The sequence below is a fragment of the Molothrus aeneus genome, chromosome 3, assembly GCF_037042795.1.
Source record: "Molothrus aeneus isolate 106 chromosome 3, BPBGC_Maene_1.0, whole genome shotgun sequence".
Lineage (NCBI taxonomy): Eukaryota > Metazoa > Chordata > Aves > Passeriformes > Icteridae > Molothrus > Molothrus aeneus.
The window spans coordinates 6,515,248-6,530,349 of record NC_089648.1 but is presented as its reverse complement, the minus strand read 5'-3'; the positions used below and the strand labels follow the sequence as shown (position 1 = coordinate 6,530,349).

General features: G+C 45.7%; 1 protein-coding gene across 1 annotated transcript in view; it reads left to right on the top strand.

Moving 5' to 3' along the window:
* The first annotated feature begins 3,482 nt into the window (after window positions 1-3,482).
* Window positions 3,483-15,102, top strand: part of LOC136555172 (calpain-13-like) — a 49,766-nt gene continuing 38,146 nt past the window's right edge. Inside the window, exon 1 of the mRNA XM_066547767.1 lies at window positions 3,483-3,719. Coding sequence (XP_066403864.1) covers window positions 3,483-3,719 — 237 coding nt within the window. The remainder of the gene's footprint in view (window positions 3,720-15,102) is intronic.

The following is a 15,102-nucleotide window of genomic DNA, read 5'->3' as shown; positions in this document are numbered from 1 at the left end:
AGAGGAAAGAGTGCTGGCATTACTGAGGCATGTATTGAATATTATGGGGAGATGGAATGTAGCTTGATAGTTTGGAGTGTTTGAGAGGAAACAGGGGAAGAAGGGCTGCTGGCTTTTCAGCTCCTCTGGTACTCTTTGTTGTGTTTGAGAAAATTAGTTGCTCTTTCTAAAGTACCGAAATTCAGCTAAGCCAACATGTAATGGAAATGTTTTGAGAAAATCAGTGGAGAGGAGAAGGTTCAGCCATGAAGTACACGTGGTTTCTAATTGCCTATTTCTACTTTCTACTCTGTGAAAAATACCAAAGCCATTGAAGGAAATGATGTCTGTACTGTGACATAAATCTTTATGCAAAGAGTAATTAGCTGTCAGTAGCTTTTGCTGCCATTGAGTACCTGATTATAGTTGTGGCTTGACATCTTTGCTGAATGAGAGCTGGAGGGAGACAGGACACACCTTCCCTGCTGCCTTTTAGGCTGTTCAGTGCAGAGAATGGTGGCTGCTTGGGGTTTCCCCCATGGATTTCTGCAGGAGTCACCAACCTTTTTGCCTTGCTATGTTCAGAGACTCTCCTTTCCTTCCCATCCCTTCCAGCTGCATCACTTGTTCTCTTTATATCCTTCTCTCTGTAGCTTTTCCTCTGCTTACTTCCTCTCCCTGCTTCTTTGCTGTTTGTCCCTTTCTCAGGGACAGACAACACGGATGTCCCTGTGCTGAGAAGGAAGAGGAACCAAAGTTGGGTGTGATTCCCTTCTCCATTTCAGATAAGTAAGTGTGTTGAAGGAGATCCCAGGACTAAGCAAATATTTGTTTAGTCCCTCCTGAATGTTTACCCCCTTCTGAATAATAATTTCTTCCCTTAGTCTAGTGGCAGTCTCTTTGTTTTCTTTAGAGCTTGACAGTATGTCTGAACCAGATTTTGTGTTTGAAATCCCTCCCTCTCTCCTTGCAACATCTCCAATATCCATTCCACTGTAACTCTGCCCCTTGAAAGCCCTTCTGCCTCTCAAGGTCAGTAACAGGAAGAAGCTCCCCAGCCAAGCAGGAAACATTCAGCTTTAACAACAACTTTTGTGACCTTTGCTGTTGCTGGTGGACCTGTGAGAGCCACGTGGGAGAGCTGTGGCCAGGATTCAGGGTGCTGCTCCAACAGAGGTGACCATCAGAGCGTGTTGGAGCAGCCAGGGCACTGCTAGTCTGACCCCATGGGCTGCCTGCAGAGGGGCATGGGTGGCTGTGGAACTCCTGTGTCTGTGCTGATGAAGATATTCCTGCGAGGGAGTAGTAGTTAAGTGTGTTATTTTCCTCAGTCTGGTTGCTAATTTAATCCCAATATGTTAAACAACGTAATTAAACACACACACACACATGCTAAAAACTCTTGTTCTCTGTCAGAAGAGAGGGAACGCGTGTCAGACCCAGCCTTCAAGCTCTGTTAATTTTAATTTGAGCTTTGGAATTAGTAATCAGTTTTGCTGGAACACTGTTTCAAGAAATAGATCTTAGCATGCACGGAGCCTGGGCACAGTTTCAAATGAGTATTTGTTAAGAAGCCATTCCCTTGTCGTGTTATGGTACATTACAGAAGATTTATTTCCATTGTATTAAAAAATGCAAACCCCAGGGGAATGCTCTCTCCTCTTGTTGGCCGAGGGTGGTTTTGGAAATTTTTTTTTGTGGGGCTTTTGATTAAAACAATGAGATGCAAAAGCACTTATTTGTTTAGGCTGTTGTTACCATGCCAGGAGGCTAAGTGACTTGAAGCACTGAGAAAGGTGATGAGACTAAGTAAAAAGGGTGCAGGGAGGGGAGTGGGGGGCTCTATCACACCTTCATTGCAGCTGAGCTGGTTTTGACATGTGGGAAGAATTCACAATACAAACCTGAGGCTTTGCTCTTACAGGAGCCATCTGCTCTATTTGTGCAGCACCAGGAACATCTCAGATCAACAGATAAGTTTGTTTGGTAGAAAAGAGCCCTTTCATCTACCAAAAAAAAAAAAAAAAAAAATTAAACAACAAAAAAAAATCAAACAAGCAAACAAAACCAACCAACCAAAAGAGCTATGGCATCCCATTGCTGGAAAGTGAGGCTAGGTGACTTCAGGCTAGAAATTAGCATAGCAAAGTTAATTAACTGGAGATGAGGCTTGCCCAGGGCACGTGGTGGATTTTCCTGTGCTAATTTATGGAAGCCAGGAGCTGGAGGCAGGAATCCCTGGATCAAGTGTGGTGGCATCCATAAAGCAAGATGCCAGAGGAGGATCACTGGGATTCTGCCTTTGAAACCTGCTGATAAGGGGCTTCTCTTTTCATAGGGAAAGAGGCAAAAGGGGAAATATAGCTCAGGATAGTTAATGTTTTGGTTTTGTGAGGGCAAATGGGAATGAAAGATGAAAACTGGGGTGGACCCTGAGTCGTGTGTTTGTCCAGCAACATGTAATTCTGTGTTACAATAGGAGCTGAAGGAACCAGGAGGCAAGGCAGGCTGCCCAACCTTCCTGCTACTTCTCTGAGCCCTGAAACCACAGCAGATCCTTTCAGCTGAAGGGACATCCCCAGGAGCTGTGCCCAGGTGTGTGTCTCTGTACATCCAGGTGGCTCTGGGGAGCACACCTCAAAACTTGTGCTCTGGTTGGACAGAACAAATTGCTTTCTTCAAGCCCCAGTGCCGCTGGCCCCTCCAAATGTGCGGTTTTTCCTCTTTCTTGTGTCCTTCTCCCACTCCTGTACTAAAATCTCTCCCATCCCACAGCCCAGTGTCTCTGTGGAAGATGAGCTACCAGATCTTTGCTGGCAGGACTCCTGCTGTGCTTTTTGATGCCTGTAAAGGGACAAAGCCCTCAACAGGAGATTTTGGCTCCTGCATCCATCCCCAGCTGTGCCAGCAGGTGTATTAGCAGGTCTGTTCAGTCCAGGGTTTCACTGCATGTGTGTAATGTTCAGTTTCCTAATTAAAGTGCCCCTTTCTGTTAAATGCATTAACAGAGAGGGGCTCCACCCTGCTTCAGACTGGAATACCTGGAGACTGCCCAGTTTAAACAGCAGCTTGAAATGCTGTGCTCAGCTGTGACAGCTGACAGAAGAGCCCTGGGTACCTGTGGGCATCATCCCTGCTCACACTGACACTCCCCTGCGTGTGCAGCTCCTGCTCCTGCCCTGTGCTGGCTCATATTGCAGCTGTACCTCAGTGCTCACACAGCAGCTCACTAACAGCTTTGCTCTCTGTCCTCGGGGAAGACTCCAAATTGAATTTGTAGCACTGACAGCCCTGGTTTAAGATAAACCAGTCGGGATTTGACGACTGCTCTTTGCCCATGCATTTCCAGCTAATAAGGATTTTGTCACTGTGGCTGCCCTCAGCTTTGCAAGCTGCAGCTCCTGATGGGAGAGGGAGGTGTTATCCCACACACTCCTGATGCACCACTTTGAGTTGGGAAACTAATGGCAGTCCCTGTATTCCCCCCACAGGAAAAGGGCACGATGCTGGCCCCCAGCTCTGCTGCCGTGCCAGAGCAGGGCTGGCAAACCTCAGGAGCCACAGGAATCCCCCAGAACCTGAGGAAATTCAACAGCCAGGACTTCAGAGACCTGAGAGCCTCGTGCCTGAGCCAAGGGCTGCTCTTTGAGGATTCCACCTTCCCTGCCCACGTCAGCTCCATCGGTCCCACCCTGCTCCCGGAGGAGAAGCTCTGGCGGATCCAATGGAAGAGGCCCACGGTGAGTTCCAGAGCTGGGGCTTGGTGGCACTGCTGCTCCCTGGGACCACTGGTGGCCAGGGGATAAAGGCCTGCACGCTGGGGTGAAAAGTTTTAAAATTTTGAAAGTTTAACAGTAATAAAATGGCTATAAAAATAGTAATACAAATTAGAGCAATAAGAATTTGGACAATCAGAGTTAGGACAATAAAAAAGGAAAGAATTACAAACGTTTGGATGCTTTCCTCTTGAAAGCATAGGTTGCTAACAAAGGATTAACTCTTGAAAGCAATAGCCTGTTGCATATTCAAATATCTCATATATGATTTAAAAGTTCTTTTCAAACAAAGGATGTTTTCTGGTTATTGTCAACTTCCCCCCCTTCATCTTGTAAATCAGTCATCCCAGTCCCCACCAAGTTTGGTTCTTCTTGATCAGGAGGCAATAATTCTTCTCTTGAAAATTTGGTGTCTTGTTGCTGTTAGCTCTGTGCGAAGAATTTCTTGAGCTAGTTAGAAAACGTATCTTACATAGCATAGTTTCTATTTTAATATTATGTTGTGGCCTAAAACTATATTTAACACCCTACTGAAAAGGATTAATACATTGTAACTTTCTAACATAACACATATAATATTCATTTCAATATTTGTGAAAAGCCAATCATATAATACACATTTTTCACACTGGGGTGGGAGGTCTGTGTTGAGCAGGAAAGTAAACCTCAAGGGGAACACTGGAAGCAGAGTTGTAAGGAGGGATCCTTGCTGTGGGATGTGTGGAGGGAAGATAACCTGAGAGAAACGATTGCTCACTTTTAAAAATTTGAAAAATTTCTTAAACGTTAGCAAAAATTACAACAAAAGGAATAAATAAGGAAAAATTACAGCGCTGGGAGCCCCCTGACTATCAGCCACGTGCTTGTCTACAAAATGGATGCTTTGCCTTTTATATCTTTAGCCCCTCCCAAATTTTTGTCAGTCAATTCCTTCTCTGCTGTCCATTGGCGGAGATTACTTTCTTATATCTTGGTTGGAGGTCAGATTTTGGTAATAAGCTGGTCCTCTCTACTGAGGCTATTAAAAGGAGGAGGGGAAAGAGCACTGTGGAGAGACATATCACAATAGCATCACTATGCATTTTAACATCTACATAATATCTATCTCTTAACTGTGAGAGCCAACTATTACATTACTCACCCATAACACAGCCTCTGCAACATTAATGATTCCATTAGGTACATTCTTGTAGGAAGTTTGCTTCCACCTGTGAGCCTGACCAGAACTACTGTTCCCACTTTGATCTGCTTCTAGAGGACGTTGTGCAAGCCTGAAAAGTTGTTAAACTCTGTTGAAGATCTCTGATTTCTGTAATCCAGGCAACTGACTCAGCAATACCTATTTTAAAGTAATTGGGACAAGGCAGGAGATGAAGTTTGTGTGCTGATTCCCAGTTGCCATTTAATAGGCAGTTATCATCTGGCATATGGAAGTTTAGAATGGGAGGTAGGAATCACATGCTCAGCTCTTTTATCCTAGGACCTAATTTAGGAAATCTTCCCGTGGTCCAACTGCTCTGTAGAGCGCTCACTGCTGTGCGCCATTTGCTGCTGGGGCAGCTCCTGGGTGAGCCACGTGCTGCCCCTTTTCTGGGTTTTGCTGAGCACACTGCTAGTGCTTGGGGCCTTTGGCTTCCCTGGGCTGGGACAATGCCTCAGGGTATAGACACAGTGACTGTGAGACTGTAAAGAGACAGCGTGAAACAACAGGAAAATATTTATTTGGATGGCAGATGGGTTAGGGCAGTGAGGGTGTGCTGGAGCTTGGCAGCGTGGTGGCCTTGGCACAGCAGCAGCAGAGGATGCAGCCAGCGTGGATGTTGAAACTCATGGATCCCAGAAGGGAAGCAGAGCAGCCAGGACAGCCTGCAGAGCTGCTAAATGTGGATGCCCACATGGAAAGGCAGGAAACACAGCACATGGTAGCACATGGTGGGTGTGGAGGTGCTGGGTGCAGATATTTGGGTGTCTTCTGTGGAGGTGCCATGGAGAGATCATTGTCTTCTGCAGAAGCTGCTCCCACCACAGGCTGAATATCTGGGCTTCTCCTTAGGCAGTTTTCCTTCAAAGTCTGTGTCTGGTGAGAGTGCAGCTGGTGCTGTGTTTTTTACACCAGCACTCTGCCTATGGGCTCACAGCAGGTGGGAAAGTTGGCTGTATTAGGAAAGTAACTAAAAATGCAAAGGAGAAGAGTTAGTTGCCTCTGCTTCCAGTCTGAGAGAGAAAATAAATAGGATAACTAAGCATTAGACTCACAAAAGACAAACACAGATATTAGAAAGGACTCTCCAGGGGCATTTTAAAGATGAATAAACTGGAATAAAATGTTATGATACAGTTCTCTTAAGTCTAACATCCCGGTGCTTTTGCAGCAGAGAAGTGTAGGACTACAAAAGCATACAAATTGACTTAGAAACCCAAATACCACTGATTCTGAGGCACTGTGCTGTGGGATGAACATCTATCCCACTCTAATATCCTGAGAGTTATTTCATGTGCAAAGGGACTGACGTTCCTTGCCAAAAGCAGAATCTGCTGCTGCTAGTGCTTGAAGTTTGTCAGGTGAGGCAGGTATTGGAGAATTCCCTTCTATTTTGCTGAATCCATGAATACTAAGGCTGTGAATAAAAGTTTTTGTGCAATTGGTTCCAAAAATTTACATATGTCCTCTCCATCCTGGCACTTCTCTTCTGAAAAATTTTCTTACAGCAGCTAACAATTTTCCGGAGTGGTTTTTTTCAGGAAGGAGCAGGATCAAAACCCTTGGCTTTGCCAGAGCTCTCCTTCAAAAAAATATGCTCATGGTCCCAGGGTTCATGATGTGAACATTGAAAAAAGGGACACAAAAACATTGTGTCCCTTTTGTTCTTTTATAGAGGCTAAAGCAGCATCTCCAGCTGCCCTTCTATGACAAGGGACAGAAGTTGAGACTGCTGACTCAACTGGGTCATCTGGAACAGACACTCAGGATTCCAGTGCTGAAGAAGACCTTTTTTTTTTTTTCCCCTCAAAAAATTTTGACCAAAATTTTCACCTGCAGATGTCTCAACACCATGCAGGCTTCACCTTGCCAGACAAGACACAAGGTAAAGGGCTGAGGAGAGCAACCAGAAATTCTCAAATGTCACCACAACAGCCATGCTGTGTCATGGTGACATCAGGGTGTGGCCTCACTTTCCTGACAGAATGAAGCAGGGGGTAGAAGATGTTTCTGAATTGCAGTGTTTCCTTTTCATTTATAGAGCTGCAGATGTTTGGAGTGAGGGGTCAGGAGGCAAATAAAGCTGTGTTTGCATTTCATAAGTCCTGAAATGTTGCCAGCTGGGGGCTGTGTACAAGTCACAAACGGGATGGGACTGCTGGGAACGTGCCTTGAGCTGTTTTATTTTCCAGCATCAGTCTCATTCCATGATTATGACAATGGGAAGATGCCAGCAGCTCACATCTCAGGCAGCAGACCAAGAACTTAATGTTACAACTTACCTTATAAGTTTTTTGACCAATCACACAAAACAAAAGCACGTTGACAGTAGTTCTATCCAACCACTAAAAGCACAGGTACCTTTGGTTAAAACAATGCTTGTTTATTTCGAATACAACACTTAATTGTAAGCCTTAAAACACAATGCACAGAGCTCTATTATTAAGCTTCAGACTTCTTAATATCTTGCTAGATAAACTTTTCTGTAGCTTAGAGGTTTATTCTAGACAAGCGTTAATACACAGATCATTGTTCTATTTGTCCTTGCTTTTCTACAGTTTAAATAATTTTTCTGCTGACCTATCTCATGGCTGCTGCTTAGCTCTAATAACAGTTCTACTGCTTCTAGAGCCTGCCTTTTGCAGCTTTTCCAAAACCCTCTAATTGTGTAGATTCCCATGCTGGAAGGCCAATGCTGTGTCCCGCTGGCTCTGGGAGTTGGTGCCCCAGGGGCAGGAGGGAGGTATCAGGAGATATCAGGTTGGGCACCTTTCACCCATGCAGAAATGTTTGTACAATCTGTGTTCCTGGGCCATTGCAATGCTAACTCTAAGGATAAGTGATCCCAGGTGTTTAAGCTACCTAAACAACTCAGCCAAGAGATACCTGTAATTTCCCCAAGAGAGACTGTTTCCAACCTGAGTACATCTCCCAGAGACTCAGTGCAGTTGTATCCTGCTGACAAATCATGGCCAATTTAACCTATATCTGTATTTTTCTCAGCCTCCACCATTAGCTCCCTCTGACATTAAAATAAATTTGTCTGGAATTGTACCTGTGACTGGCATCTCAGTCCTAATAATCTCTTAGCCTCCATTTACTGTGGTGCAGTATCTGGCTATTTAAGTGGTAGATAGCAATTATAACTGCTGTCTTTGTTCCAGATCCAACTGAGCAGCTGAGCAACATGCTGCTTCTATTTTACCTTGTACATTGTCAAGAGAATTGCCAATTATGCTCAGAGTTTGGAGTCTTCATATCTGGGGTTAATGTATAAAGTGGAGAGAAAACAGCTTGGTTTCAGACAGTGACAGTCAGAAACAACTTTTTGACTTGTAAACTCATCTTGTTTAATAGGCATGTGCCTGAAAAGAGAGGAGAGGTGGATCAGGAGCACCAAGATGACATTTGAAATGTCACTTTTCCCAACTCTGCAATAGTTGCAGTTTCCCATCAGATGGGGACTGGTTCAGGCTGTGTTTGCATCCTCAGAAATCTGTAACAGAGGTTTTGCATGTGGTATTTCAAGCATTACTAGAGGTCAGGCTGAAGGGAGCAAATACAGCAGGACCTCACCATTAACTATTCCTTTGGCTCACCAACAGTTTTGAGAAATGAAAAAGAAGTTCTGTTTTAGAATGAATAAAGTATTTTGTACAGCTAGGCTTTTCTAAAGATCAATCAAAGGGAAATTCTCCGTGAAGAATTATGTCAGATTTTAAAAACTGAGATGCTCCTTTTAAAATGTTCAGAACAATTCTTTTTCATTGTTTGCTGCTTTTCCTTCACACAAGCTATTGATTGGAACCAAGGAAGCCATGGAATGATTAACTGTTGCAGAATATGCATTTTTATTCAATTAATGTTCAGGCTAAAGATTTCTCTCTGTCCTGATCATAGTGCATCGTACTGTGCACATGCAAAAAGAAATTGAAGGAGGATGGTCCAGATGATGTGAATTGTGGTGATGCTAAATGTGGAATGCTTTACTTCTGCTAACATTGGTTATATTTTCAGATATGACATGTGTGAGAGGAGAGAGATTACCACCTGGGCAGCAGTGCCTTGGCCCTGCACCAGGGCTCAGTATGGTGCCCATTGTAAATGTGAAGGACAGTCCATGATCTCAGTGCTTATGTGCTTTAAAAGAAGGCTAAAATGGGCACAGGATGAAGTTGCTGAAGGCTTTTCTGAAGGGTCTTCAAGGTTGCAGCCTACTCCTCCTGCCCTGCTCACCCTTGGTCTCCTGGGGACCCTGTAGTTCCCCTGTGGAATGAGGGGATGCTGGGCAGGAGCTGGCATAAGAAGATCTGTCCTCTGATTAGCACAGGCAGTTGTGTGTGGGGGCAGCTGGAAGAAAAGCAGCAAGGTGGCCAGTGGGAGTTTGAGGATCAGCATGGGAGGAATCCCTGAGTGCCTCTGATGTGACTTGTGGGGATGTGCCTGGTGAAAGGATTGTCTGAAAGAGCTGCCAGGGGCTTTGTCTGCATCATCAGTCTGCTCAGAGCATCAGGGCATAGATTTCTTGGGTACTTGTCTCAGGTATCTGGGGTCAAGTTGATGCCTCAGGTTTTAGCTTTTATATTTTTCAGATTCTTTACTGCTTCAGTGTGTAGATCTGAGCTTCATATTAGGGGATAGCAAGCTCTCTTCACAGAGTAGGGAGACAAAACAATTCCTTCTCTAGCTGGGGACCAAGGATAAATGATCCAGATCTCAGGCCCAAGAGCAGAAGCAATGGCAGGATGAAGAGAGAAAAACAAGAAGGATGGGATTTCATAAGATAAAGCTATAATTGGGCAATTAACTCAAATATGCAAATGGACCAGAACTTATAAAAGTGTGAGACCTCATGGCCGTCGTCCATTTTGTGCCATTTTGGGTTCATCTTGGCTGGGCTCTTGTGCTGCCCAAGGTGGATCCATTGAGGCCTTCTAATAAATCCCTGCTTTATTCTTTAACTCTGCCTAGCCTTTGTTCTAGGTCAGCCTTCACAAGGCATCAAGGTGATGAGAAAGGTAGTGTCCAAAAAATTCCTTGGATGGAAGGTACAGAAAGAGGCAGTGTGAACTCAGGCAAGGGATTCACCTTGTTCTCATAGCAGAGCCCTGTGCTACTGCACTCAGCACCTAAAAAACATTGGAGAAAATTATACTCATTGAGCCAATGCTTGTTAGCTGGGAAAATGATCCATGATTTGAATCAATCACTTTGTAAAAGGGCTTGCTCATGTTTTTAATTCCCTTCCTGTGTCCCTTCCGAAAGAATACATAACCACCTTTCAGGAGCAGAGTATTGTTATCCTGCATAGCTTTTGGTGAGCTTATTTGTTCCTTGGCCTGTTATTTATTTCCAAGAAATTTCCAAGAATTAGCAAATTTTGAAATTGAATTTTGAATCCAGCAACTGACTTTTAAAAATGGACCCTTTAAAAAAATTTTTTGAAGTTAGCATCTTTGTAGATGGATAAGCAAAACTGGATTTCCTACTGCATCAGCCTTGGCCTGTCTGTAGCTGGAGGGGACTAAAAAACAGATTTCATTCAGGCAAGAACTTAGACAACAATTTGAAGTTAACCCAAAGACTTGTCTCTAATAGAAGAGAGGGAAAATAAAGAAAAACCTACCAAAACCAGAAAAAAAAAAAAAAAAAAGAGGAAAAAGAAATGAAAGTTGTAACATGAGAGGTTTTAATGAGGGACGTCAGGAATGTGTGGCAGTGAGGGACAGTGGTGTCCTGCAGGTCTGTCCCTTTGGGGCCAGCAGTCCCTGGCAGGAGCCAAAGCTGCTCACCAGCTGCTTGTGCTGGAGCTCACAGCTCCAGCCCTTCCCAGGGGCCTGGAGGATCCTGTTCAGTGTTCCTCCGTGATGAAAATCAAAATCAATCCGCCCTGCTCCTCTGAGTGTGCGTGTGCAATCAGGGTGATTGAACGGGAGCAGCATCCCCAGGCTGCCACTGCCTCAGCCCCTGCCTACTCAGCTGATTGCACCTGACCTCCACTTGGAGTTCGCCCCTGAGGGCTGGGGAAGCTGCACTGCATCACCAGCCATGGCATCTGTCCTTCTGCAAGGTGGGAAATGTTTATTTGCATCGTATTTCCCGACTCCATTGGTCTTTGGGGAGAGCTGGTTGTGATGGGGAATTTGTGCATCCTGGGTGGGTTGGAAAGCAGCGCTGCTGTGATGTCTGCTCACTGCCCTGCTTCTCAGGCAGGATCATGTGGCTGTGTTGGCTGGAGGGTAGTTGGTAACACCATGGGACTTCCAGTTTTTTACTGTATCATCCCAGGGAGGGGTTCCAAGACCTCCAAGGAAACTCAAAGGCTCCAGGCACACAAGACTACTTCCCTTGTTCGCCTCCTTTGTCTTTGCCTCCTTTGTTTTAGCAGTGAGCCACACAAAGCAAACAGGTTTCAGGTAAAACCCGAGCTGGTTTCTGTTTTTGTCTGGTTGTTGACACCAGTCCATCCTCCAGCAGGACTTAGCTGTGACGTTTGTGGGCTCCATGCCTGTGTGGAGTCTGGTGAGCTCATTCTTCCGATGCAGAAGAGAACTGGAGCAGAGCATGGCTTTTATAAGCAACAAATGCATTTGTATTGAAATCAGGCAATTAAGAATTGAGCTATTCTGCTGTAAAGCAGGGAATTGAGTTCTGTCAGTGCAAGCAGACCCCTTGAGAGTAGTCTGATTTTTCCTATTAGTTTTGGCTTGCTCAGTTATCCTCTCCCTCTCCAATCTGTCGGAGACAAGTCATTGCATGTCAGATCTCTGGTGTGGCCCAGCAAATCTTCTATTGTGTGGGTTGGAAAAGACCTTTAAATCGTGGAGTTCAACCATTATCCAGCACTGCTAAGCCATCATGTCCCCCAGTACCACATCTACATGTCTTTTAAATACCTCCAGGGAAGTGGGTGTACCACCTCTGTGAGCAGCCTGTTCCAATGCCTGGCCACCCTTTGAGTGAATGAATTTTTTCCTAATATCCAACATAAACCTGCCCTGGCACAATCTGGGCCATCTCCTCTTGTTCTGTCAATTGTTACCTGGGAGAAGAGACTCTGTAGCCTGGCTACCACCTCCTTTCAGGCAGATGTGGATCACCCCCCTGAGCCTCCTTTTCTTCAGGCTAAAAAAACCCAGCTCCCTCATCTGCTTCTCATAAGCCTCGTGCTCCAGCCCCTCCACTAACTTTGTCCTTTGTTCTGCCCTCCCTCCTTATCCCCAGTGTCTTATTTCTGTGGAGGTTTCCTGTGGTTGTGGGATGTATGGCAGTGGTGTGACTGACCCCTCCTCAGCCCAGGGAACTGTGGTACAGTGTTTATTTCTTAATCCACAGCAACACTATTACAGGCACGGCAGTGCTGCTGAATTAACATTTGTCCAGCTGAGAGCAGTTTGGCTTTCAATAAATAGCAGCCTTTTTATTTGTCATAATTTGTGTGTGTTGAACAGGGAGCACCATTACTCATGATGGCAGGATGTGTAAGGATGGTGGAGCTGCAGCGGGGGGAGCAACACGAGTGTGGCTGAAGGGAAAGATCTGTGGCAGGAGCAGAAACAGGGTTGGGACTTTATTTTAGGGTTGAGGTGAGCTAACCAGGAGGTGGCTCTGCAAACAGTCAGCTCCAGCCTCTTAACCCTCAGTGGCCTTGTGCCTGCACTCAGAATCATGCTGGGCTAGAAGAGAAATGTGGGGGAAAGTGGCCAGCACCCAGCCAGAGCAGCCTGCAGCCAGACTGGCTTGCACTGCCTGGGAAATCCCACCTCAGGCTTCCAATTTTTCACAGACCTGTTTGACTGTGTCCTTTGCATGTCTGCCTGTGGTCTACATCTACACTACTCACCTCCAGCTCCTTCTGGGGACTTGTTCTTCCCTAAAAATTTCAAGCAATTATAAAAAGAGATTTAGAGCTAAATGCATGTACAGGACACTTTCCTTCCACCTTTCAGATTAATTCTCTATCTTGCCCTTTAGATGAACAGTACTTCTGTGGTAAGAACATGCTCTAGAGGATGAAGTGGCTTGAACTTGAACTTCTCTTTCTTTTTGAATACATAATGAAGTCTTCAGTGGTCCAGGGAAAGCCAGTGGTGAGAGCTTTGTCCTGGGGGGATGAGTTCAGGCAGAGTGCTTGCCTTGCAGCCCATATGGTTTCCTTCACTGCTGGGCTCATGGATACTCTGAGAAGAGACCATGTGCCTCCCTGAGCTCCCTCTTCTTCCCCCTCCCAGCCAAAACTGAAAAGCCTTGGTGAAAATGCCACAAAGCCTCATCATTTCTCAGTGAAACAGGGCACTGCTTCTGGACAGACATATAGTTAAAGCTGTGGTTCCTCTCTTTGTCATGCAGTTTGAGCAGTAGGAAATGGTGAGGCTTGCACATTTTGTGCAGTGGTAACTATGTGTTTAGCTGTGTTTTGCAATAATGGACAATATGGTGTTTTATGACTGCTGTATTCTTGCCTTTGAAGGAAGAGGAGCTAATTGGAGACTTCCTTTCCTCCCAGTTGAAAAGGTGCAGATTTCCAGAGCACTTCCATCACCCTTATGTCCTCTCTGTGCTCTGTCAGAAGCCCTCTGTGGGTCCAGACAGCTGCTGAGCAGCCCCTTCCCCTGGCTGGAGCAAACAGCACACTCTGTGCTGTGTCTCAGTGATTGCCCCGGAGCCCCTGGGGAGTGAAAACTCCTGGAGCAGAGCTCCATGTGCTGTGGGGAGTGCAGCACTGGAGAGTTCCCTCTGCCAGCCACAGAGATGTCTTTTCTGGGTTTAGACTAAATTGCCAGTTTCTCTCAGCAAGGAAGCTGCTTAATGACTTAGCTCATCCCCGTTTGCTCACAGGGGAGTCCAACACCTCGGTGGGCAATAGAATATTTGGTGAGGCATCTAATGGGCTGCCTTTTGAACCAGTCCCCACAACAGGCTAGCAGGATCCACAGAGCACTTCTGAGCTTTAGCATCCTGGCACAGAGCACAGCACCAGCCCTTTCCTTGGGGGTCCCATAAAGACACAGCTGCCTTCCCATTAGTTTCAGGCTCATGGTCCTGGATGGTGCTTACCCCTGTGGCAGCTATGCACTGTAGCCCAGCCACCCTGCTTCTGGCAAGTCAGACTTCAAAGCCCTCAGAAATGATGGGGGAAACAAAAACAGCCATTCTTTTATGCTGTTGGTTTTCTGGAATGACTACTAGCAAGTCAGCCACACACAAAAGCACGGGCAAATTCAAAGCCTTGCCATGCAGTTTAAACTTTCCTGCTTGTGGAAAGTTTTGAGTTCAGCCAGGTGGGAAATCGAGGTAGGGAGAAGATAAGGCTGGGATGGATGCAGAGCAGAAGGGAGAAGGGCTCAATGCTGCTTCTTCCTTATACAATGAGCAACAACTGCTGCTGGTGGCCACATGTCTTAGGCCTGCTCCCATGCCATGGGTAAATCTCTTGCTGCAAATCCCCAAAGTCCTGGGATAGCTGGGGATGGCTGTAGGAAAGCACCTCTCCAGGAATTTGCCTGCTGAGGCTGCTTTCCCCCACGTCAGCAGTGCTCTGGGAGCATGATGTGCCCACCAGCCTGGAGCAGTGACATTGCATTGCATCTTTTCCTGACAGGGAAACGTTTTAGAGGGGTTTGATCACTGTGGAGCCATTTCAGAAAGCTGACAGCATTTGCTAATGCTGAGCTCACACAACTGTGTAAGTCATGAGTCACATTGTGAGCTGGTCTTATTTTTGTGCAGCATGTCAGACCAGCTGGGAAGAAGGAATGCCAGGGCCTGTTCAGGGAAGGGCTGCTGTATTTTTATATTTATTTTTTTTTACCAGAACTTTTTTTCCTTCCTTTTATCTCTTTGTTTTCTTACATGTGTGATGACTTGCCTATTTCAGGCTGATTGCTCTTTCAAAACAGAGCCTTACCACGGTGGAGAGTGCCAAGGGTTCTTCATGGGGGATGGTGAGGCTGCTCCTTCCTGAGCACTCAGACATCCCAGGCCAAAAGCAGACACAGCTGGGAGAATGGTTCACACTTCTGTGTGCAAAGCCAAGCCGTGAAGTGCTTCCCCCTTCACTGCCCAAGCAAGACTCTCAAGGAAAATTCTCCCTGAATCAAAAATGTCAGCCAGGCCTGTGGGATTTTGCAGACAGAGATTAAGCTC